General features: G+C 34.2%; 1 protein-coding gene across 1 annotated transcript in view; it reads right to left on the bottom strand.

The window, feature by feature from the left end:
• Positions 1 to 25979, bottom strand: part of LOC142348706 (uncharacterized) — a 148440-nt gene that overhangs the window by 43806 nt on the left and 78655 nt on the right. Inside the window, exons 24-42 of the mRNA XM_075400159.1 lie at positions 21766 to 21979; positions 20841 to 21001; positions 20085 to 20197; positions 19502 to 19731; positions 18361 to 18517; positions 15810 to 15908; positions 12215 to 12385; positions 10944 to 11058; positions 10253 to 10425; positions 9150 to 9262; positions 8601 to 8749; positions 6901 to 7051; positions 6271 to 6390; positions 5195 to 5371; positions 4687 to 4846; positions 2473 to 2705; positions 1874 to 2035; positions 901 to 1227; positions 54 to 194 (exon numbers count right to left, since the gene is read on the bottom strand). Of these exons, the coding sequence (XP_075256274.1) occupies positions 54 to 194; positions 901 to 1227; positions 1874 to 2035; positions 2473 to 2705; positions 4687 to 4846; positions 5195 to 5371; positions 6271 to 6390; positions 6901 to 7051; positions 8601 to 8749; positions 9150 to 9262; positions 10253 to 10425; positions 10944 to 11058; positions 12215 to 12385; positions 15810 to 15908; positions 18361 to 18517; positions 19502 to 19731; positions 20085 to 20197; positions 20841 to 21001; positions 21766 to 21979 (3166 nt within the window). The remainder of the gene's footprint in view (positions 1 to 53; positions 195 to 900; positions 1228 to 1873; positions 2036 to 2472; positions 2706 to 4686; positions 4847 to 5194; positions 5372 to 6270; positions 6391 to 6900; positions 7052 to 8600; positions 8750 to 9149; positions 9263 to 10252; positions 10426 to 10943; positions 11059 to 12214; positions 12386 to 15809; positions 15909 to 18360; positions 18518 to 19501; positions 19732 to 20084; positions 20198 to 20840; positions 21002 to 21765; positions 21980 to 25979) is intronic.

Raw genomic sequence — 25979 nt, 5'->3', positions numbered from 1 at the left:
TTTATTAAATTTTATATTAATTGATGAACCAAGTCACTTTTAAATGTACTTACAATTGATTTCAGATCTTCGCCATCTGGAATCTTGGCTGTCTTTACATTGCCTTCAGTGTCTTTGGTTGTCAAGCTGAGAATAACTGAGTTAAAAGATCCCCTCACAATAATCTCAACCCCGACTGTTGTGTAGTTCTTGTCCTGAAATAAATAAACCAATAAAAATATTTATAAACAATTAATTATAAATAGGAAAAAATAAAATTGCCATTTGGTAAATAGTCGTACCGAAGGGCAAAATTCAACACTACGTATTAACAAGAATTTCATGTGAACAAACGGAAAATTTTTGAATTCCAATGGGTAAAAATATTTTGTTTACTTTGCCAAGTTGAAGGTGTTCACCCTGGACTATATAAAGTAGGTTTGGCCAGAGAAACAGTCTCTCGTCAATTTCATTTAACTTATTTTGGAGCGTAATCCGGATCCGCAAAAATTTTGTAAATCGCATAAATTTTAAACACTAAGCGCCACAGAGTTTGGTCAAATTTGAAAGCAAGCAATTTAGGTATAACCTGAAAAATACCCTTTGCAGTGATACAAAAAATGCCCTGTTGACCGCCATACAAACATCATAGATACGATATAAAAGACTTTTATGTACTGTATTATATCTTAGATTAAATACATTACATAAGATCCATTACATAATATATTACATAAGACCCGACAAAATTATAAGTTTTTGGCTGAACTAAAATTCATCTTTTCATACTTTTTATTCTCTTTAATCTTCCTTGTATATGACAGTCTTCACCTGTGCAATACGAAAATTTGTAAACTATTTTTTAAGCAGCATTATCTTGCATTTGAAAACAATATACACTCTTGAACTTCTGGGAAATACCTCAGTAAAGAGATCGTATGTCTGAGGCGCTGATGTGGCTTCCGAAATGTTGAGGCGTCGTCTCAACTTCCCAATTCTAGTTGTGTTTCCATAAGTACAAAGATGCTCAAACGAAGTTGTCGATGTTGACGTTGATGTCGATGTCAATGTCGAGGGTTTGGCGCATCCCTTGACAGTTATGGAGTTGATGGTAATCGGTTCCGCTTGATCGGGATCCAAAATGATGATGACTTCCACGACGTTTTCGTATGGGTAGTTTTCGACTGGCATGTTGATTGTCTCTTCGCCAGGCGCACCAGTTGTCTCGAAGCTGTCGGTGGATTCGAGCTGGAAAAAAACTTGTGCTCAGAAACAGCTTTTTATTAGGTAAATATCATCGGCAGAACTAATTCCGAATAAAACTATAGCTTATTATACTTTCAATAGCTTATGTGCCAATATCGATTTTCTAGACAAAAGACTGTACGAAATGAGCAACTCATTTCATAGTTGCTCATAATGAGAAGGAATTAGGGTTCTGGTTCTATTTGTCAAATAAGTTGTTCGATTCCGTATAGTTTCTACATTCCATATCATTCAACATGAAAGAATCCGTTATTTTAAATCTGATGCTATCCATTTTAAAAATCCAAAAATCCTTACCTAATATCAATAATAGTTTCTTTGATACCCCAATAAAGACATGCCATAGTTTGAAAATGTAATCTTTGCCTATGGACTATATGTGTGCGGTCCACCAACATAATACCGATTACTATTTTAAAAGATATTGTAAGAATCTATCTGGACTCTCGCAAGATTAGCATCCGGATCTTGCATTTTACATGATAGACATCATTTTTAAGATCTGTGCAAGATCTGCTTGCAAGATAAGCATCGTAGTACGAAAAATCGGTCCTGGACGTTTGTCACAAAATTTCAGTTTCGTAAAAATTTCGAGCATTTTCGAGATTAAAATTGAATTCTGTCTTACGTCTTCAGCTGGATTGAAATCTGGGCTCTCTGGGTTATCATCTTCCATGTCAACTGGGTCATCTCCATCGATGATTTCAAGGAAGGTGCCATCCTCCGATTTCGTCACGACTGTGAAGCTCACTGCATCAGGAGTATCGATTATCAGTTGTGTGATCATCGACTAAAAACATACAACATTGTTTTATCACGACTTGTTCAGCTTCAAGAAAAAAAAACAAATAATCGTCGTTCATCGTCCTAATAAAGCACTATACCAAAAATTTTAAACTTTATTTCGTTCTTCAGAACCCTGCCCACCATTTAGAACTCCTCCTCCCCCCCCCCCCCCCGTTGTGAATATGATCCCCCCTCCCCCCACAACTGAGGTCTGATTGGATATCTCGGCCATGCTTCATGCTTCAGTCGTGCTTGAACCAACTTGTTTGAGGTTCAATCTAGCTTAATTCAATAATTATTAAACCCGCATCTAACGATCTCGAATCATTTCTCGAACGACATGACAGTATGTCAGTAATGCACTTCTCAATTGCTAAACCATCAAAAATCGTAGCAAGTTGCTCCATCAAATACAGTTAAAAGAGATCAAAACAAACTTACAGGATATTGAATAGAAATAGAGATATATTTGTCGGTCAGGGGGTCAAGGTCAATTCCATCAGGTCCATTAGTCAATGTAGTCGGAGGGTTGTTCACGTCTACGGGGATGTCTTCTCGGGTTGCATCTGGGTCAGCTCCATTGGGTTCCACAAATGCTCCCACGATCGGCAACTCCATAATGACACAGGGCGTTTCAGTTGAGGTTGTTGTGGCTTTAGTTGTGGTGGTTGGTTCTAAAAAGAGCAACGACCTTAAGATCAGAGAGTGAACAGACTGAAAATCAGTTTTGGCCAGTATTTTCTAAGGATTTTAATTCAATGCTGTTTTTACTCTGTACAGTCTTCGATTTTTTGTCTGAATTTACACTTTTCATGGTTAAAAAGCGACATGATCAGAATATTTTCATAGTAAAAACACAGACTGAGAAATACAATGATTCAGCGCTGAGTTGCTATGTTACTATGATCTGGGTAGGTACTGTTGTTTTTAATTCGGAATTTGTTTGTGCTTAAAGTAGCTAATGTAACTAATGATAACTTGGAATTAAAAGTTTCATTCACTCATTCTTCGCTCAAAAGAGGTAAATTTATTTCTGCCTGCATATACCAATTATTTAGTGGGATTATATTAAGTACACACAAAACACAACTCCATGTTTATTGACTGTCGAATTTCAATAAAAACGTCTTTTTGTTCTGCGGAATTTGAGCCCCAGTAAACTCTTTCCGAGAAATTTGAATGGTCTCCCGAAAAAAAGTGGACAAATTTTTAGAAATCTTTTCTGAAGAGGTATGCGGGTAGATATAAATACGGGTTCTGTCATCAAGTTTTTCCAAAATATAAAGACGAAGAGCGAATGCAAAAAAAATCGTGCTTTCTTAGTTTATTTTTTGGCTTCTATGTCAATCCAGAGACAAATTTACGTTTATCAAAAACAAATCTTCACAAAATATCTATGGGTTTATTGCAAATATCTTTCAAACCTTAATTTTAAGTTTCCTCTTTGATGATCTATCATGAATTGCTAATATCACTTGACTTAGGGTGGCCTTGAAATAAATTTTTTACAAGCTAAGAAGCAAAAAAGCAGGAAATCAGGGTTCAGCGATGAGTTTGCGTTACTTATTCATCAACGAAAAATTTCTCTTTTCAAAACTTCACCACATTTCAGATTCTTTTCATAACTTTTTTTGCAATAATTAATTTCAAAAAGCAACAAAAATAAAATTCTAATTAAAATTACTATATTCATATCGCTACAATGAAAGATAACCAAATTAATAAAGTGTATCGTTAAAGAACATCTTTGCCACTCATATCAAATATTTCCTTAGATTATCAGAAACGCAGATTCAAAATGAGAAGTCCCAATTTTTAGTCGTCCCTATTGCCTAAAATTTATCGGCTATTTAAATAAGGTCTCTGTATTTATAAGTTATCTAAATAAGTTGTCTGTAATCATAAGAGATAATTGTCTGTATTTGTAAGTTAGAATTTTCAAGAAATCCATGCTGAAAAAGTAGGAGGGTAGGTATAAATACTGGGTCTGTCATCTAGATTTTCTTTTACTATATGAAAAATGTTTTTCCAAAAGCACACAATTTGGCAATATTTAGCTTTGGTTTCTCGGTTTAAGTTTTCTAGGAGAAAAACTCAGAATGTCAATACCAACACTAAATGATAAATTTTCCAAAAAAATGTAGAAAACTGGAAATTTTTGACCGTTTGTCTTATGTCTATCATTGAGAAACTACCCTAGCGGAGGTCTCGACATTATGAAAAGCCTTATGAAGTCAGCTTTGGGAAGGACACGGTCGACCTTAGTCAGATCGTCAAGACGATTTCGTTTCATTGCTCGATCTTACTTCTTTTTTTTAAGTCAAGCAAAAATTTTCCATAGATCTGAATATTCAAAGCTAATAATTTTCCATAGATCTGATTATTCAAAGCTAATAATTTTCCTGGACGTAAATAAGTATTGGCAAGATCTTTTAACCAACTAAAAAGATTCAAGGCTATTGCTACAGTAAAATCTCATTTCGTCAACTCGTAACAACAAACAAGCGTACCTATAAGTTGAAAACAATTAACTAACATGGAGAATGTGTGCTACCTGGCTAATTTAAAGAAGAAAAGCAGATATGCTCAAATCTGACTGATTAATTCTGGTTGGAGTCTTTCCCATTAAGATATTTTTAAATTTTAGATTCTTACCTTCGTAGCATCCCTTGATTGTAAAAGTGACAGCATCGACAATCTCTGCAAGCTCCTCCTCTGTGAAATCTTTGTCCCACGTGAGTGTGATCTCAAGAACCACTGTCGCAAGGGGATCTGAGAAGCCTGTGTTTTCGAATGAATCTTCCTCTGAGAAAACCTGAAATCATTTCAAATGTCAGTTTGAAGGATACTTGATCTTTATAACAATACCCTCCCTATTACGAAAGGAGAGGAAATTCTCTGGACATTTCAAACACTCACTGATTTCAAACAGTGGTATTAAAATGTTTTGTGACCAGAGTACAACTCCTCGCCTTGCAGATAAATATATCGATCGACCAAGATCGACTGAAAAAACAGTTGAGCATACTGCCCCCCTCCCCCCAACTAAAAGTGGGGTCGGAAGACTAATGATGCTTGGTCAATTGATTTTCGTAAACATGTAAGTAAATAACAATGGTTACGCTTCTTAATTGAAATCTTTTCTTCACAAATTGATACTCACAGTGGCTTCATCTTCATCTTGAGTCCATTCAAGTTGGTTGTCTTCAGTAATAACTGCATAGTGCTTAAGCATCATGTCACCCTCGACAAGGAAGTACTGTGACACTGTGAAGCTGAATCCCTCAATCGGTGACGAAAGGAGGATCTCGTCAACCTGGGTTGGTTCTCCCGCTGAATTCTAGGAAACAGAGAAGATGTATAGGACACAATTTATATAATGAAATGGAAGTATAGGTAATGCGAGTCTCTGAAAACTCTGTTATTCGAGATATTAAGTCAGAATTTCTAAGTGACGTCAGCATATTCACGTAAGCTTGCTTAAAACACAAAACTTGCACGTTTTAAAATGCACGGTTTAAGCTTCCGGCTTTTTATCTTTTGACATTTTAGCATCTGGTAGTGAGACATTCGGCATTTTAAAACGTGCACGTGCACTTGACTACTATTTTCCCGGTATCGAGTAATTCTTGGATTTTACCAAGCTTTTCTTATCTTGTAAAGGATACAGTGAGGGGAGACTCCAAAAACCATCCTCCGAAATTCCCTAAAGGTTATCACCATAAAATGGAATTAAACAAATGGGGTCTTTCCCATTGTAGCCCCCCATGAAAGTATAGCCCCCCATTATGGTATAATGACCATGATTGGGGGAGCTATAGGTTATCTGACCACTAAGCGGCGGGGGGCTATAAGGGGAAAGACCCAACAAATGTTTCCAAAATCACTATACAGAAAAAGAAGGTCAAAGTTCAAATTTAAAACGTACAAAAATTTGAACTTTGACCTTCTTTTTCTGTATAGTGATTTTCTGTGCCGTTCTCATTATACCTCCCCCCCCCCCCCCCCCCCCCTCGAAACTACAGCCCCATAGTGGTATGTTTACGGTAATTGAGAGGGGGGTGATTACGTTATATGACCACAAGGCTGGGGAGCTATAATAGGAAAAACCCTAAATAACAAATAAAATTGTGTAAGTGTAAAAAGATGAAAAGGCTCAGTGGTATGTTTTGGGACTTTTAGAACATCCGATAATCCAATTTTATGGGACAGACTATAACTGTTAAATGAAAAACTTACGCGTGGAAGAGAAATTGAGATTTCGATTTTCTTTTCGTCATCAGAATCGAGAATTTCTTGAGGAGAGACAATGTTTTCGCCTCCCATAATGTCAAGTGTCTTCATTCTATCACCACACACCTGAAATGAGCAAGTGAACAAATGTATTCTTCCGCTTTTGTTCAGGAGTTAGTCTGAAATTAATGGCTAGTTGTCATGTTTCTACCTTTTCTCTTTTTTTGTGCTCGACTTAAAACAGTGTTCAAAAAAGATCAATTTTTCTGTCTTCACTTCAAATCTGGCTGAACTTGTACTTAATGGTACTAAATTTTAGCTAGTAAGCACTACTATTCTTGAAAGTACAGGTATTTCACCTCTATTTTACTCCTTTTATTTTCCCACCCTCTGAGTAACAATTAATGCTCAGATTGGCTCTGCAGCGATTTAAACAAAACATTTTCATATATGTAATTCATATATAAAACTAGCAAATCGAAAAAAAGTGAAGCTTTTCCTTCTCAAGTGTGAACAGAACTTTTGACTTTTATGAGAAAGATATGCTGTCTAAAGATAGGCTTTCTTTAGAAGAAAATCGAAAAAAGTTCATTATAACAGTTCGTAGTAAAGGAAAGAATTCGTCCTTGAACGTACGTTAGAGGATGGGGTGGTAGTCGAGGTGCCAGTGCAGTACTCGTCACTTCCATCGTTACAGTCATTGTGACCATCGCACACCTTCTCATCGGGCACACAGTGGTTAGTGTCGTTGCACTTGAACACGTCATCTTCACACTTGAAGCAACTCCTGCAACACATAATATGACGTCAGAAAAAAAGAACATCAAAATTCCAACAAGATGTATGTATAAGTTACGCGATTCCGCTTCAAGTCACTGAGAACTTCTGGCGTTTATCGAGAACAGCGAAGCGATTCGAGGTATTCAGTTAGAATTTTGAATTGACTTCTGCAGAGTCACGTAATTTTGCTTAAAAAACGAAACCTACACGTTTTAAAATGACGAAAGTTCACGTAAGTCAAACTTCTGGCTAAGTATGCAGAAAATTTTGACATTTTAACTTCCGGCACCTAGAATTTTCAGCATTTTAAAATGTGCTTGTGAGCTCACCTGAAAGAGAATTTGACCTCGGTTACTTCTAATAAAAAAGCTTTACTCAGGTGACAGAGATGGGACAAAAATGGCGAATTAGAAAAAAAAACAATAATTTTTAACTTTTTTGAAAACATTTTTTTAAATCATAGGTAATAACAACCGTATGCTTTCAACTAAAGCACAGTATAATGGTCATTTTTTTACTGCATATTGGTCAATACTGAAGCTAAGTCAAAAGACTACAAAATAACCAAAATCGGCTCAACTGAAAATTTCTCGAAAATTTTAACGCAAACACCGTTTTGAAGCCGAAAAATGCATAAGCTTTTCGCTGAATTTCTAATGCGTGCTCATTGGCCTTCTATTGCTGGTACATATGATCATTAATTGGGTCGTCATTAATTGACCTGTGGTTTAAAATGATTCTGGTCCCTAATTCAGATAAAAACAAAAAAGCGGAAACATTTTTTTTAATCCCCGCCCCATTACAATCCGAATATTTTTTGAATTGTAAAATTCCACAACAAGACTAAAACTAATCCTGATATTAGTGCTCGTCCAATAAAACAAACAATTATTCCAAATTTACCGAAATATCTAAGCAGACAAAAAAGTCCTTTGAATTTTGGGAATCAATCATAAGAGTACAAAAATTACAACAAAGGCTGGTAAAACTGAAGAATTAATTAAAAACTTACGAAAACATTTTGGGAGCAAGAAAAACCCTGAGCTTTACTCAGAAAACACAAAATTAATTTTTCGGCCCCATTTTAACATAAATAGGACCTCTTTTTAGTTTAAACTCACCAAACGAAAACAGACCTGTCTGTAATTGCGACGAAGAAAAATGCAAATAAAAACATTATAAAACTGAATTATTATTTTTGAAAAGTTTATATTGCCGAACATTTAAAAAGAATAAAAGAACGAAGAATGTCAACGTCTGTTCTGCCTTGAAGAAAAATGTTGCATAACGTTCAGCTGCATAGATAGAATCAAAATTGTAGCTCCCCTCTTTTTGATAATGAGGGAATATATATTTTGAGGAAAATGGCAGCCGATAGAAAGGTATTTTGCTCAATCAGATTATACAATTCCTTAAAAACTAAGACCCTTTCAGTAAATGCTCTGATCGAATAGTGCGATAGGACAATTAATACTAAATTTGAAAGAAAAAGATTTATTCGAAAAATGAAAAAAAAAAGCTGAAAAGAAAAATTTCTCAGGTGGGCGACAACTTACTTCTCATCAGAGCAGTCGAAGCAGTCGCACTTATTGTCGCAGTGTTCGTAGTCAATGTTGTAACAGATACACTCTGGTCGTCCATTCACAGTCCTGTCTCCCTGGGGACAAAGTTCCTCTCTATCTCCACATGTGCAGTCACAGAACTCCTATTAAAAAAACGGGCAGAATAGTTTCGAATTGTTCAAATTTATTTTTGATTGTTTTGACCTGTTTATTTTATTCCTTGTGAAAAAAAAATAAATAATTGTTTTCCGAAGCATATGTGAACAAAATGAGGTGCTTTTGTATTAATAACGTTGTTTACATAACCAAACCCCTCCAACCACCTCCACCCCCCCCCCCCCACAAACACACACACCAGAGTGAACAAAATAATGCTTTTCTGCGTTGATAAGTGATAATAGTTTGTGTACCTTATTAGAAGAGCGACTAGCCATATGAAACTTTTTAAAGCTACCATTATATAAAAGATTAAAAACAGAGGTCAAACACGAAAGTTGAAACAAGATATCTTTCACATAAATGTTAAAGCATGGCAATCGATACCTCATCAGAGTAGTCATCACAATCCATGACTCCATCACACTTCTGATCATTGGAGTAGCAGGTCTTTCCCATGTCACACTTGAACTCACCCTCACACTCCTCCACCTCAATCTCTGCAACAATAACAACAAATAAACAATATTTAACTACAACTGTTGCATTACGGCATCACGTCTTTCCCAAATTAAGTCGTAAACCTTTTTTCGGTTTAAATTCATTTTTTTCATCAAAATATGATAAAAACCTATATCCACTTGCAACGGGTTAAAAAAATTTACACCCAGTAATAATCAATTTACTGTTATCAAAATCATCCTTCATTTAAAATTTGTATCACCCGACTTCAATTGAAAAAAAATTGTGTGCAAAAACTTAAAACCATCAAAGTAGTGGCCAGTGCCTTCAGTAAGCATCAGAACTGATTCGGATCATTTTCAGAGTTACATCAACTCCTCAGTACTGATTCAGAACAACTTCAGAATAGATTCCATGAGAATTCTGAAAATCGCCGAATCAGAGCAAAATTCAGAATCATTTTCTCCGAATTTCTATGAATCAGAGGAAAACAAAGAATTCGATTCTGAATTAACTCTGAATGACAAAGAATTTCAGAAAAAATACACACCAATAAACAGATTAATAAAAATAGAAAATTGGTAAAAAAAAAACTTGTGATAAGATGTTTTTTTTGTTTTTTAATCAGCAATTCATGAATTTTGAAAGCATTTTAACTCTTGAAGGGCTTGCAGTAAATGAGCTTGAATCTAGCTTGTCGTGAGTCTTTGATGATATAATTGCAAGTGATATATAATGTATGTCTTGCAACAGTTTTCATTAACTGTTATTTTTACATCAAATAATCTCACTCTAATAATAGTTATCTAGATTCATCAGTTGGAACCGAATATTGATTCTTAGCACCATTTATTGACGATTCTTTTATATAAATTTTGTGAATCGAATCAATTTGCCCTTGTCTTATTAATCTCGTAAGCTAAACTTTCTCTCTAATAATTCTAACAAAGTTTAAGACTATAGTTTGATCGAAATTTTAACAGTTTTTGTTGACTCTAATTTGTCATCAAAAATTCAATTAAACTCACCGCAGTTCCATTCATCGCAGCAGCCCATGGGGTAGTCACAGATACCATTGCACCTGGCACCCTTCGGAGCACAGATTTGGAGATCCCAGTTCCTGCAGAAGAAGTGTTCATCGTCACACTCGATGTTGCAGCCGGGGATGCTAGTCCTGTTCACAGTTCCGTTCACACAGTCACTGGAATAGAAGAAATAATTGATAGGGAAAGGGGGTAATTGGGAAAACTGAAAATAAGTGTTATTATGTTATACTACAAGAAGCACTTAGACACACCACAAGAAGAGGGTTATCACGGGAGTTCAAAGCCATGTTGAACATGAAGAATTCAAATCATACTCTTATTTTATCTCTTCTTAAATCTTAATTCAACTCATAGGCAAGATGAACGAAAAAAATGTATCACTCATATGTCCTTAAATTGCAGCAAGTATCATTTATGGAATCTTCTGAGGTTTTAAGTATCTGTAACACAACTTCTCGGACAATTTTTTGACTTAAGATATTTTTTTAACTTACAAGATATATTAAGACTTACAAGATATATTTTGACTTAAGACTTAAAAGATATATTTTTTATGAAACATTAAGCATATATGAAATTTTAACGCAATCCACACCTCAAAAGTCATTATCGATTATTTTTGAAAAATCAGAAAACAATCAAACTATTGTTTACATGTGAATAGTATGCTTACTATATCATGCAGTCATGGATGAATTTGGCGCCATTTCTGAAGAAGTTCTCAGCCTCGTCATCAGAGAGCATCTCGTAGCAAGAACAGTCATCTGCCTTCTTGCACTCTCCATCGACTAAAAGCATCAACATCACTCATCACAAACAACATTTAATCATCAGTATAGGAATTTTTATTGTTTTGATCTATTCATATAAACTGTTTTGGTACAAATTATTCAAAAGTTTTGTTCACAACGAAATGCAGCACGTGTCACTGACATGACTTCTTTTGCACTGACAGACTTCTTTTGTCGAAAACGAACGGAAGTGATTTTCGACACGAGCCTCAGAACACAAATTACAATCATACAAAACACTTGCAATCAAAGGAAACTAATATATTTAATCTAAATCAAAATAACAAACAACATTTTTTATTAGCACATTCGAACGATAACCCCCACCCAAATTAAGTTGTTTTTGATAACAGCACGGAAAAAAAGCTTTCACAAAAAAAAAGATTTTTCCATTTTCGATTGATAAAAAGTGAGTTATAAATCTGTGAGCAATGCAACTAGATATGTAATTCAGCTTGGAGAACTTGAAATTGATTACATATTTTTGCAAAAACTTTCATTTTTTGAACAAATCAATTTCAAGATATTTGAAGCGAATTTGAGAAAAGGTGCAAGGAGGTAAGAAAAAATCTCAGTAATCATACTAAGTCGTATATGGCTCCTAGTATTGATTCAAAGACCATATATGGTTCTTAATATGTATTAAAATATCATATAAGATTCTCAGCAATCAAGATGATACTGCAAGATCGTACTAAGAAAATCTTGCATCTTTATAAAACCGTAGATGTTCTTTTTATGATTACTACCAGTCAAGCTCCAAATGTTTTCTTAACATCTTGCAATTAACGCTTAACTTGTCAGATCTTTTAAGATTGTTGCAAGTAACATTAATCTATCAAGATACGGAATCCGGACGCTTATCTAGCAAGATCTAAAAATATTGAGGTAAAAAATGGCACTTTGTAAGTTAAAGACATTCGATAAGCAATAAAATTAATAAGATTAGCTCGTTGGCTAATATTGTAGAGCACTATAAAAATAGTTGCAATTACCGAGAGTGTACCAAAAATGTTTATCACACTCTAAAAAAAGTTCAGGTAAATTTACCTGAAAAAAAAACACCTGAATTTACCTGAACACTTCAGGTAGATTTGTCTCAACTGAACCATACCTGGAACACACCTGAACTTTTTGTAGTGTGAATACTAACATTCATCGTAGATGTATCCCTCTTTACAGAAACATCCCTCGATACAGTCGCTGGGGTAGACCACTGTGTCAACCTCAGCTGGTGTCGTGACCACTTCATTCCTGTTTCTGCATGTGGGTCTGTTTCGAGAGCCACACAGTCGGAACTCTGTGTTACCCTTGCACATAATGGCTGCAAAAAACAATAAATGGTTTTGAAAACTGAAACTTAATTTTCAGACGAGCCAGTAATGTCTATATGGGTAAGGCAGCAACACTAAAGAAGGAGCTTGCATATAATTATTTTTTGTACACATTTTGCACAATTATACATGTTGTAAAAATTTTTTACACACACTTTTACTGTAAAACTTAAACAAGGCGGCTCGGTAATGTGCGATGGCACATAAGGTTCCAACCCCGCCCATCCACAATTTTGGCATAATTGTCTACCAAATGAGGAACAGATAGAAAAACACAAAAATTATTTTTTGGGAATCCCAAAAAGCTCAAGTATTTTTCAAAAAAACTGTGTATGAACGATAAGATAGCCTCCAAAGCAAATAACTCAAAGGACTAAAAAATGAAGCATTAGATTGCTGTGATATGCCAATATTAAGAAAACGAGTCAAGATGAATAGCAAAATCAAACAACAACAACAACAACAAACATTAATTACATCAAAAACTTTATGTCCGTTTTGAAAAACAAAATTTAATAACAAAGTCAAAATACCGTCGAATAAACCTATAACTAAAAAAACTTATGAATCACCAAAAAAGATATGGACCAGTCCATAAAAAGGTTTGGTAACAATTACACAAAAAAGAACAAAAAAAGTTTAAGTAAAAAAATTCGCTTATTTTTTTAAAACAATTAACTTCAAAGTCATGAAAACCATTAGAAATCAAGTAAAATATCCCAAAGATTAACGATTTCCAGTACTTGTATAGAAGGGCATTATGACCTGTCTTTATTTATTTTTTTAAGCGGCTAAAAAGAACAACAAAAAAAAAACAACAAAAATTCAATTGAAACTTGCCCGAAAACGCTGTCAAAATGGTCAAGCCATATTTTGGCCCTTAAAATATATTCGATTGCGCCTTCTCCATACACTGATAATGTTGTTTGTGGCCATTTATTAGTGAGACTAGGTAACAAGTAGACTTAAAAAGAAAAGGGCAAAAGTATGTAATAATTTTGAATTTTTTTCGAAACAAAATTATAAACAAAGTCATGAAGAAAGACAATAATTACAAAATGAAATTTTTAAATAGGGTCATTTAGTCAACTAAAGGAAGCTTTTGAGACCTGCAATTATCCAGAATGTGTCTTGCGTCTACAAAATGAACGTTAAAACTGACAAAAATCAAATTAATTTAATTTTTTTTTTGTGAAAAACCGGTGTCGAATTCAGTAAGGTCATAACGCATTCTTTTAAAAAATGGATTTTGGGACATCAATCTCTTTTGACACCTTTCCCTGACACCCATAATGTCATTCTTGACCTGTAATTAACGAGATTAGCTAACAAAAAGAAAAATAAAAAGAACAAACTTGCGATGTTAAATAGTTTTTTTCCTTAGTTTTGGAAAACGATTGTTTTCAAAATTATGGAAGCCATCAGCTAACTACTTATATCAAAAAATCGGCTCATCTATTATTCCATGAAAAGCCAGTGAAACCTATCACTATACAGGTAATTTCATACCACCGAAAAGACAAAGTAAAAATGACAGTCAAAGACAAAATTAAAAAATTCAATTAATTTCTTCAAGAAAGAATTGTCGAGGCCGTTAAAACGATAATCTATATCTTTAAGAATTTTAATATGTTCACTTGTGTTTTATTTTGAGCGCTAATAATGTGATATGAGAAAAGTCGATTGTGTGATAATGTAACTAGAAAACGTGAAAAACTGGGAAATATCTAAAAACAAAAAAATAATCTGAAACTTAGTAGTGTCAAAGCCAGAAAACAATAACTTTCGGCTTAAACCGCAATCGAATCTAATTTTTTAAAATCAATAGAATGAAGAAGCATTTTTTCTTTGCTGACACTAAGCTACAAGTTGACCAAATTAAGAAAAAAAAGAGGAAAAGTTCATTAAACCATTTCTTATTTAAAAATCAATTAATTTTAAAAGTCGAAACGTTAAAAAACGTTCAAGTAAAAAACTAAGTGCATTAGCTTGGAGCTTCTTAGGAAGCCAATCGCACCTATCACTCCTGAGCTTTGATTTGATATGTTTTGTTCTTTATTATTAAAAAAAAATCTTTTTTCAAAAAAAAGACCGACTGATTACAATCCGACTTCTTTTTGGATTGTAACAGTCCAAGGTTGGCCCAAAACTAGCCCTGCTAATGCTTAATGTTCGTTTGGAACAATTGATTTTTCGAATGTTGTAGATATAGAGAATTTGTTAGTTGAAAACTCAAAAATACATTCTGCATTTTTGATAATCAACGAGTAAAGTTAGCAAAAAACGGCAAAGTTTTATTTACAGAGCACTCTCGGTGGAAGTTGAAGTAGGAATAGTCCCCTTCTAAGTCTACAAAGATTGTATTAGTTTTGTTTGGGGGTGTACGGCCGGCAAATTTAATCAAAGTAGACTAAAGTAGCTTATTTCGTGATGTTTTTGATGAAAAAGGCTGAATTTTGAAATATATATCCAGAGTTTTTGACTTTTTGACCAAAAAAATTAAATCAGAATACTGAACCATGCTTTTTTGTCTTTAAAAAAGAAAGCGACGACACTATTCTTAAAAATTTTAACAAAAATTTTTTAACAACGTGAATTCACTCTACTTTTCTCAGAAGTTTAAACCTCGATAACTCCCTGTAGAAAACGAAAATTAAAAAAATCTTTTTGATTCCATATTCTATGTTGGACGAGCTTTCTATTGATACCAGTCTCAGCTCTCTACAATGAATATATCGATCGGCGAAAATTGACTGAACAAAAAAACCCATTTGAGTATATAGTTCCTCCCCCTCAAGAGGGGTCGGAACAATTAACTTTCGCAGATAGTTAATTTGAGTTTTACAGTAAAAATATGTACAAAAATAATTTTTACATTATATGTAAAATTGTTCAAAATATGTACAACATTATGCAAGCCCCTCCTCTAGAGTAGCTGCGTCACCCATAGACATTGCTTCAACCAACAATTTTTTATTATTGATTTGGAAATTAAGATTACGATGAGTTAATAAACGTATCTACACGAAACCAAAAAAAATCACTGATCACATGAGCTTTCTATTTAAACATATTTTGTTATATTGAATTTCATCCCAAGCGTTTAAAGCTTATCAAATTTTGTTGGGGGCGCCCATATAATTCATTACAAACATAACTTTAATCGTAAAAAAAAAAAAACAAAATTAGTTTAAGAAATAACTTAAATTAATTTTGCGATTTCTGTTTGTTTTCTCGTTTCCCAATTTTCTTCTTCAATCCATGTAAGTTTCCATTGTCCAAAACATTCATTTGTCAAATTTGTTTTAGTTGTCACAAACCCAAAAATGAACCCAAATCAAGAAATGAATGGTAGAAATTAAAGAGCGTTTATGAGTTTATCTGTGGTCAAAGGGAGTAAAGAAGTAAACTAACGGCAAGTGTCAGAATCCCTCCAGTCGATCTGTTTGCCAGTTACAGCCTCACACATATCCACAATACTCTCAAACTGTTCACATTGACACTCACAGTCGCCTGAAAATATCACAACAGTAATTTGATTCCTTTTAAATAGCACCCTAGTGAAGCATATAAACGCAGCGCCGGTGTAGAATTGCAAAACTAGTGATTTTGAGGCCTGTGAATATTACCTGAATTGGGCCAAATTCCGAACAAGAAAACAAATCTTTTGGGGTTAATCGCAAATTTGATTTTTACGTAAGAGCGGTTAATACTTAAATAAATTGCAAAAGTTGAATGCAATTTTTTGTGACTAATTTCCGCAGTTTATGGAAGCGTTCTTCGCGTGTTTTTTTTTAAAATTATGTAGGCTCGGTATTTTGCGTTTGCACATAATGTTCCAATCAGCCACATTATTTGCTTGTATACTTACCAAATCAAGCAGAGATAGGAAAAAGTCAAAAATATATAATCGTAGATCATGCTCAGTTATTCAAAACTTTTGGAACTCTCGAAAAAATCAGTCGAATACATCAGTGAGGTTAATGTCACTGTCACTAGAAACAACAAAAACTGCACAAAATAACACATTTCAAATGTAGGAAAAAATACAATTTCTCGAGCAGAAAAAAAAACAGATTTGGTCATATAAGCAATTAGTTTTGTCAAACAACAAATATAAACTTCTGTGTTCAACTTCTACCCGATCTCAAACCAAACTCTAAACACTAAGGTCTTACAGAAACAAAGCTTTAGGATTATCTAATTAACCCTATTTAATTCATTTAGATTTTATAATTTCAAATTAGATTTCTGAAGTGCGTTCAAAAATTTATCAATCAAAAGCTATCATTAACAAAAAATCAACAGCAGAGTGTTGGGATGTAGCAAAGAAGTCTATCTTTGACTTCTTTTCGCATGATCCGACTTTAAAAACAAAATCAGCAGTAGAAAAACGTGGTAAAATAAGGAAAATGAATAGGAAAGATACGGTCAGAGTTCCCGAATTAATGCGCGAAAAGTATGAGGCCAAAAACAAACAACCGTATACTAAAACCCAACAACAATTTGAAGTGATGTATTCAACAAAAATTTCATAATATTTAGTAATTCAAAATTGCAAACATCGTTTCTTAATTGCAGTTAGCGAAAAGGTGACAAAAATAACGCCAACTGACTACCAATAAATGAAGGCAAGATTTTAAAAAAATTCTCCAATTTTCTGAAAGTATATATAGTTTTACTGAGTAACTTCAGCTAAAAAAACCCTGAAAACTGCATGAGAAATTTGATGCGAACAGTTATTATTGAGTACAAGAGAAAGTCCACTGAAAAAACTATCAAACAAATACCAACAAATCTCAAAAGTTCACTTTTTAAAAAGGAACTGAATTAATAATTTTGATGAGCAAAAAACTTTCAACTGTTTGCACTGGAAAACAGCTGAGAACAAACCGAGAACATGTAAACAGAGTACAAGTTGAAAAAAAGGAAGCAAATTTCAATAAACAAAAAATATATTTTTGAAGACAGACAACTTCAAGATAAGACTTATTGATTATTTCACAAAATATTAACAAAAAGGCAAACATAGAAACATATCAAACTTAAAAGACATGGTGTCGAAGCTAAAAACACCATGGAGTATTGTTTGAAACCAACGCACAAATTCATTTATGTCTCTTTAGAAAGCCAATAAATAGTACATGTGGTTTCGATATTTAATTATAACAAAACAAAAAGAACAACAAGTTGAGGCAAAACAACCTATTGACTAAAAACGCTCTAGAAGTTCACCTAAACTTTCCTTCTTAGAGAACCGAATAGCCCTCTCATTATTCAACATTAGAGGTCAGACATGAAAAACAAAAAAAAACAAGAACTCTAAAACTTGCCAAATTCTTGAAAGACTGTAATAAGATTCACTAATGTAAAAGACTCACCAATGCCTTTACAAACAGCCAAGGAGAGCGTTTTGTTGAACTAAGTAAAAAGACAACAAAATTTTTAAAGAAATATCCAAAAAAATTTAAAAAAATAAATACAAATGTAATAGTTGTAATTAAAGAGAAAGACTTCAAAAACAACATTCAAGTTGAAACGCCTGAGAAAATTCCAAAAATTCCGAAACCGTCAGAAATCTCTAAAACGAAAAAATGTTCACAAACATAGCAGACAAATTGCCATAAAAAGCCACAATAGCTTCGTAAATCTGTAATTTCAAAAAGATAGTAAAAGAAACTGACCAAAAAAGAAACTTCTTTTTTTTAAAATATCGAGAAGTCATATTTTAATTAAAAATCTGTTTAACTTATTGCAGCTTCTATTAGCAGCCGTCAAATACCCTTCAATTACAGCAAGACGCACACACTTGATCAGAGTCACGTAACATTGCTGGAGACACGAACATGCAAGGTTGAAATTGTCATTGCATATAAGAAAATGTGGCATTGTTGAATCGGTCACTGAACACGGATGTGTTACTTTAGAACTTGCACGTGCGTGTTTCAAGGGATCCGATTTATACCTCCAGTGTCGCAGAGAATACTGTCATCAATACAAGGAAGAAGGAAGTTGTTTTTGATAGCTTCTTTCGTCATCTCCATGTGACAATCTGCGAAAATCGGTCTTTCTATGAAAGCGTGGCATTGGTTCTCGGCCCAGGGCACACGCTCGGGGTGTTGCTAAAGCAGATACAATATAATATTATTCAGTCAAATAAATGTAAATTTTTATAGTGATTTTTTATTGCTGTTGTTCAATGGTCTCAGTGTGGCTTCTAGTACTTCAAGTATTCCACTACCCCAATTTGATCTTAAGAGTATCTTATAGTGTACTATTGACCAGGGTGTCATGAGAAAAAAATTTAATGAGCCAAATTGAACTTTTATAATAATTAAATGCCTATATTAAAAAAGCGATTAAACCGCCGAAACAGCTGCAAAATACATAGGCTTGCTCTGATAACCTGTCAACAATAAATACGGAATTTTGTTTGATGAACTGAAATAACTAAAAAAATATTAAAAGTGTATTTATGAAATTGAAAAAAAAATCATTACCCTCGTTAAAAAATAGCTTTCATAGCATAGCCTGATCATCATTGAATTGGATTCGATTGTTTCAAAATTCATAAAATTAGCTTAGACTGATAAGTCAATATTACATCGCGAGGGGCGTAATTTATCATGAAAAATAAACTTATCATACAATTCGATTAAAATTCAGTGCTAATTAGTGTAGCAAATGACACACACGTAAAATAGATCAAGATCGACATGAGCTGGGGAACAAAAGAGCCCGTTTGAGGATTAAGCGTGAAAAAAAAATAAACAAAAATGGGCTTCAGACAACGAAACAATAAAAAGAACAACTATAAAATTTAATACTGTTTGAAAAATGTGAGATTTTGTTGGAGAATCTTGAAAAACAATGGGAGCTAAGGAAATACGAAACAATTGGCTGCATCACTGTATAGTTATTCGCATACTGGTGCAAAGCTATATCGAACTTTTCAAAGGTCAAAGTTCGATTTTAAAAGACTAACACTTCAACCTCTGGATATTCTTATTGGACTAATTATATTTGGAATTTACAGTTTAAATAATCTTGATGCAATGTACAATAATTTGCAATATCACAAAAAATGATAACAAAATAGAACCAACATCTTCAGCAGGGATCGGGTCCTCAGGGGGTTCAATCGGTGCTGGATTCTGACATCCAATGTTCCAAGACTCAGCGAAAGTTGTGACGTCATCAGTGGGGATGTTGTTGAGCATGATAAAATCATCATCCTTGATTCCGTTGTAGTTACCACATAGACCTCTGTATTGATACCGGCTTTCAGGTGTGTTGTCTTTGAATTTAGGGTCAATCGAAATCATAGACCGTGTTCCTAAAACCCACAGCGATCAAAACCCCCTTTGCTCTTATACAGCTTTCTTGGCAATCATACAAGGACCATAAACTTTTCAAAGACGGATGTAGTCACAAGAGTTTCGAAAGAAAATTATGAAATTAGAAACTGTTCACGTAACCATACCAAGGACGCTGGTGACTTTATGAGTTCTCATACAATGTTGTTTGTGAAAAAATTGCTTGGAAAAATATCAAAATAAAATAATTTGCCAAAAATTTTTTAATTTGACATTAGCAGTCAATCATTGTCATAAACTGTCATAACTATCCGTCAACTGTCATTTTTTTGGGTGGGAGGGGGAGGGGGGGGGGGTAGACTAGTAGACTAACTTCCGTCCCAGTTGACGAAAACGTGGAAATCTCCAAACTCCAAGTGAACATCGACCACTCTGTCATTTGTCAGTGTCACCTTGAAGAAGTATTTGTCCAGGGAATCAGCATACCTTTAAAAAACATTTTGGATTATTCATTTCAAGATCAAACCCAGCACAGCGTGGCGTTTCCAGTCCTAAGACAGGCATGGGCCAGGCAAACCTTGGTTGCAGAGACCGAGCAGGTTTTTGTTACCCTGGTCTAGATTGAAAAGATAACAACCAAACTGGGACGAAATAAAATTATACTTAGTGAAAAATTTTGATCTACAAAATGAGCAATTTCAAATAGTATTTTATTACGAACGGACAATTGACAGACAAAAAATTTTTGATCGCCTGTCAAATGCAATTAACAATCCTGAAGGTTGGAAGCTACTGCTATCTGCTGTTACGATACGAAGGTACGAAGGTCTTAGGGGTCTTTTTTATCATAAGTGAGATAACTCATTATATTACTATTCGTTCTGATTCATTAAAAATTGTTCAAGAGAAAAAAAAACAAATCTAATTCACTAACCTCACAAGTTTTCTATTACGATTTGAAGGTCGTAGGGGTCTTTTTTAAAGATCTAGTTCACTACCCTCTCCTGCTTGCTATTACGATTTGAAGGTCGTAGGGGTCTTTTTCAAAGATCTAGTTCACTAACATCTCCTGCTTGCTATTACGATTTGAAGGTCGTAGGGGTCTTTTGTAAAGATCTAGTTCACTAACCTCTCGCCTATTATCCGGAATCGTTTGCTGACTGTAGCGAGAGGAACTCCGTCAACAAGAGGTCGTCTGTCTCTTGACAATTTGATGTTGTTTTCACCAAATATGATCTCGATGCTCTTTTCACAGGTTGCCCCACGAGATCCACAAGGTTGGTTTTCGGCCTGAAATAACCTTCGTAAAGTGAAACAAACAAGAACAACAAAAAATCTGTTATTTTCCTTGTGATCACTAATGTCTCGTGCTTCAAATTTAATTTCATCTCACCGGTCTAATTGAGGTTTCGCAACTTTAATCGAGCCTGTTTTTTGTTTTTAAGTCAGTTTTGGTCGACCAATATTACGAAGAGATTAACAGAAATGGATTATTTTTATTGCCTTGAAATAGAGGCCTTGATTTTATTGAAAATTTGAGGCCATAAAAGTACATAAAATCACAGAAAATCAGAATAAAATAGTGACAGTACATTAGAATGCCCAGAACAGTTACTTAATAAAAATTTGACCAAACAATGAACAAAAATTGCAGCTAAATTGCGTGCTTACAGTGATCCGATCCAGAAAGAAGGTACTGCCGTTTTATATTTCAAGGGAATACTTTTTAGTTTTTTAGTGTCTTCTTTGATAAATATTTAGCAGTCGGTTTGATTAAATATTAGTGATATAGGATTAAATAAAATTTCATCTGTTCTGATTGTACATGATTTTTGTGTAATCCTTGTACAATTAACGGAAAGCATGCTATGACTATGCGCTTTACGGTGAATTATGCATGACGTGTAATATTGTGGGAATGACATTGTACGATTAATGGGAATCATTTTAGCACTTGATGCGGTCAGCGCGAACCGTATATGACCATGCATTATTACAAGAGAAATTGTATGGGGGTATTCAATGCGGAAAGTAACATTATTCTGCAGACTTACATTGATGTGAAGGAATTGGAATGGATCGCCATTCTCGTCTGGTGTACTTCTATCTCCCACATTCATCAACGTGTACTTGCAGTCACCCTGGAAGTCAAATCTTTTTGAGTCCAAGGTGTAGTAATGAGGATCACCCCAGGCACGACAGCTGTTTGGACAGCCCTTGATGTCACACTTCCAACGACCTCTCTTACACTCGCACTTTTTGCAGCCACTGAAAATTTTTTTAAATCTCAAACATGTAAATTCGAATAACCCCAAGGTTAAAGTTACATGTTGTAATATTATAAATCAAACATACTACATCTTTCCCTTCAAAACAAATAGAAGTAAAACACCCCCCCCCCCCCCCCAACAACTTTCAATGTAAGCAATAAAATAAATACATTTTCAGATGTTTTCCTTGGTTATATAAGGTGGTACAGGGGATCAAATATCTTGATAATATCTTCTTTTCAGGAAAACGTCCAAAACATTTCATTTCATCATTTTCATTTTGAAAGCATAATGAATTTCATTTTTTTCTCAGTCAAAAAAGCCGCTTCAATCAATTTTTTCGATCAAAAGAACGAGTTTTAAAACTTTTTCAATTTAAATATCAAGTATCGAACGTGAAAGTTACTTCCGGTGAAAATCTCAATTTATTTTTTTATACTTTTAAACAAAAACTTTTTTGTCTCATATGACCATTAAGTTTCCTATTAAGAAGAACCTCTACGATCTCTTTAGCTTTGATTGATTATCAGATTTCGGCTGCTCAGTCACAAAAGTATGCACTGCACAAGAAAACCTCAGAAAAATACTCAATAGAATTGCTCACAAAAGACTGGCGAGCGCTTGGCTTCTTCAGTAGATAGCAGCGGCTTAGGAAGGGTAGCTGTAGTTTAATTGATGAGCGTCGGCATAAGATGGGATGTGAGCACGAGGAAGGCGGAGGGGGTTGAGAATGGGTTGAGGGTTAAGTGAGCACGGTTACGGGTGAAATGAGGTAGAGGAGTGGAGTGGTAGTAGGGGAGTTAAATGGTGGTGGGGGGAGGGGGTTAAAAGAAGAGGGGGTCAAATTCTAAGAATCCTGTGTCCCTTGATCGAATACTTTGAGATTAATGAGCCGTAAGGCTCTAAGAGAAGTTAATGCCCTCTGGGATTTACTTTTTATACCGTTTTTGGGACAAAAAGTCAAAAGGGCAAGATGAAAAATTACTCAAGAGAAGAACTGCATAAAAAAGGCCTCAGGACTAAAATAATTGCAACCAATTTTGCCTGAAAGCAATTAAATATACATAAAAGATATTTAGGTCGTTGTTTTAACGGTAGACATCAGTAATGTATAGCTGAAGAAAAGAAAGTGGCTAAAAGCAAAAACTACTAAATTGGCAATAGACTCCAGTCGGAATAAACTCGCACCCAATTTTTAAATTTGACATTGTGTTATTTTGCTGCAATGTTGACATTATTGCGTCAAATCCTTAAAAATCGACGTTACAGAGCTAAAGATTATTGAAAACATGCTGCTTGTCATTAACCGTAAAAATGTAACAAACGAACTAAAGCGTTTTTGATAGAAAGTCAACAAAACGCGTACAACGTATATAACCGAAAATTTTCAATTAACAAAAAGCAAGCTATCAAAATGTTGGTTAAAAGCGCACAATCGGCCAAAGATGTTAAAAAACAGCACTGATTCAATGAAAAATTAAATGATCAAATCCCGATAATATCTCAAAAAGTGTCTCTGTTGTACATTTTGCGTTAGTTAACTACAAAAATATGATGGGATTTGGTTTGCGTTGACAAAATAGGTCATATTTGGCTCAAATTAACTGGCCTCATCTAGCAGTTATTAGACAAATTTTCATAATGGAAAAAACACAGCTCAACATGCTGTAGATTTCGGCTGTTGATTGAGAATAGAATAACATGTTTTATGTAAGAAATGCTATTGATTTAATTGATTTTATAAATTTTTTTATTATTTTCTCAGTCATTAAAAAGTTCTACCAATTTTCTATCAATGGAATGGGTTTACAAAGTTCACGTTAATTCTCATCCTATCTTTTTCTATGTAATTCTCTAACAAAGATATTTGACTGCTGTGACCATTGAGTTTCGCGTTAAAAAGAATTTACAGAATCCTTTTATGAATGATTGTAATTTATCCGCTGATCAATAAAAAGCACCGTGCACTGCACAGTAAAACACGAAAACAAATGCTTCGCCGGAGAAAAATAACTCACTCTTCATTGCAACCTCAATCAAAACGTAGTAATGTCATTGACAAACAAGAAAAACAGAGCTGGTGATAACAACAATCTCAACGGGTTTTGAGGGCAAAAATGTAATCTACCTTAAGGTTCCTACTTCTGGATAATCAGCAGTAAGACGTGTGTTCGCATGAAAGGCTCTATAAAACCCAAATAGGGGAACACAGTTAGTAGTTGATAATGATTCTCCGTGTCAAAAACTCTGTGCATGTGTAAAAAGTGCACTCTGAAATGAGTTTTAATATATTTTTTCAAATTGAATGGAATTAACAATTAACTTGGTTACCATGACTGGGTTTATAGAACAGCAGATCACCAATTTAATAAATCAATTTTCAACAGTTCATTTCAGTTTTCTAGATATGAAATATATGTTTCTATTCTCCCCACTTTGATCAGGTAAGAATAAAAACTCATAATTAAATAAATTTAATATATCAATCGTGTTTTCATTTGAAACAGTAAAACCCACACAATCGGGGTTTCAACTAGGATAGTGGAACCCACACTATTTGGTTTGCAATTGGGATACTGAAACCCACTGAATCGAAGGACATTGGTTGCAGCTGGCTCACAGTTCTGCGCTTCTTGCAATTCTGCGCGTTTGAATAATCCTATGATTTTTCGTGAACATAATACTATGAGTAAACCTGATCTATATTGGACATTTCTTTCGTGAAACCAAAATGCTTATACAATAGAACATCGTTTCCCCTTTTTCAATTTGAGCAAAAAAATTTGGTCAAAAAAACTTGTTCAAAGACATTACTAATTGTAGGTGGAAGTTAAATGAGTCAATAACTACAGTGACTACATTAATCCAGGCGTTTTAGTGAAGAGTTACAGTTAGTTAGTAATTTCACCATTGATAAAAAAATTAGTCTTTGAGAACTTTGAGATTATTGAAGTATTTTTGAATAGTTTTTTGTTAAAGTTGTTTTCTAGGTTCTACTTTCTTTCACCACTATTCATTTAACCCGCTATCATTTAACCCCAATTTATTCACCCCTATATCTTTTAATCCCTCTATCATTTCAAATGTCAAATGATTATATTGCTATGATGAATTTAATAATTCTTATTTTATAGAAGGATTAAAATCGGGGTGAAATGATAGAGGGGTTAAAATATAGAGGGGTTAAATGATACAGGGGTGAATAAATCGGGGTTACATGATAGGGGGTTAAATGAATAGGGGTGAAAAAGCGGGACACCGTTTTCTCAATTACACTCAGAATGATTGAGTGGATTTCTCTCCCTGAGTTGATATTTATAAACCCGATGCCACCTTATCTTCAATTGAACAGAATTATTTTTTGAAAAATCACCAATGCAATGAGTGCCTTTTTTTCCTTCACTTCAGTAGTAAGAAATAGCCCGATAGGGGCGGAGTTTTGGGCGAAATGGGTTTGGTCGAATGTGTCAAAAAGTGTGCAGCAGACCCCCCTATTTCTTACTACTCACTTCATATAATGGCTAGATTTTTTTGGTTTTTCGATTGGCACAATATAAAAAATTTTCTTGTAAAATAAACAAGTTTCTGAACAAGTTTTTTGCAGTCTTTAAGTAATTAGATTTCATCACATCGAATGCAATTTACAGTTGGTTGCCATGTTAAATCATGGCTCAATTTTCGTAATGTCATTTTAATGTGGGGCTCAGAAAAAAGCGTTATGGTCATGAGTCAACAATTAATTTTTATCCTGTAACATCTGATAAGAAAAATTTCTATTGTGCAAGATCTTAGAAAACTCTTTTGTTCGAAATTTGTAAGATCTTACACGATAAAACTTTCTAGATCTCTGACATAGATCTCAAGATTTTGACATAGATATCTAATGTTAAGCAAGGTGTCTCGAATATTAGCCGACGTGAATATTAGCCAAAAAAGTCAAAAGAAGGAAAAATAGAGGAACTAATTGCATGAGATAATTGCAGTAAGCAAACATAAGT

This window comes from Convolutriloba macropyga, chromosome 10 (assembly GCF_964194025.1).
Source record: "Convolutriloba macropyga chromosome 10, txConMacr16.3, whole genome shotgun sequence".
Classification (NCBI taxonomy): domain Eukaryota; kingdom Metazoa; phylum Xenacoelomorpha; order Acoela; family Convolutidae; genus Convolutriloba; species Convolutriloba macropyga.
The sequence above is the reverse complement of the archived record's forward strand: the minus strand, read 5'-3'. Positions and strand labels throughout refer to the sequence as shown.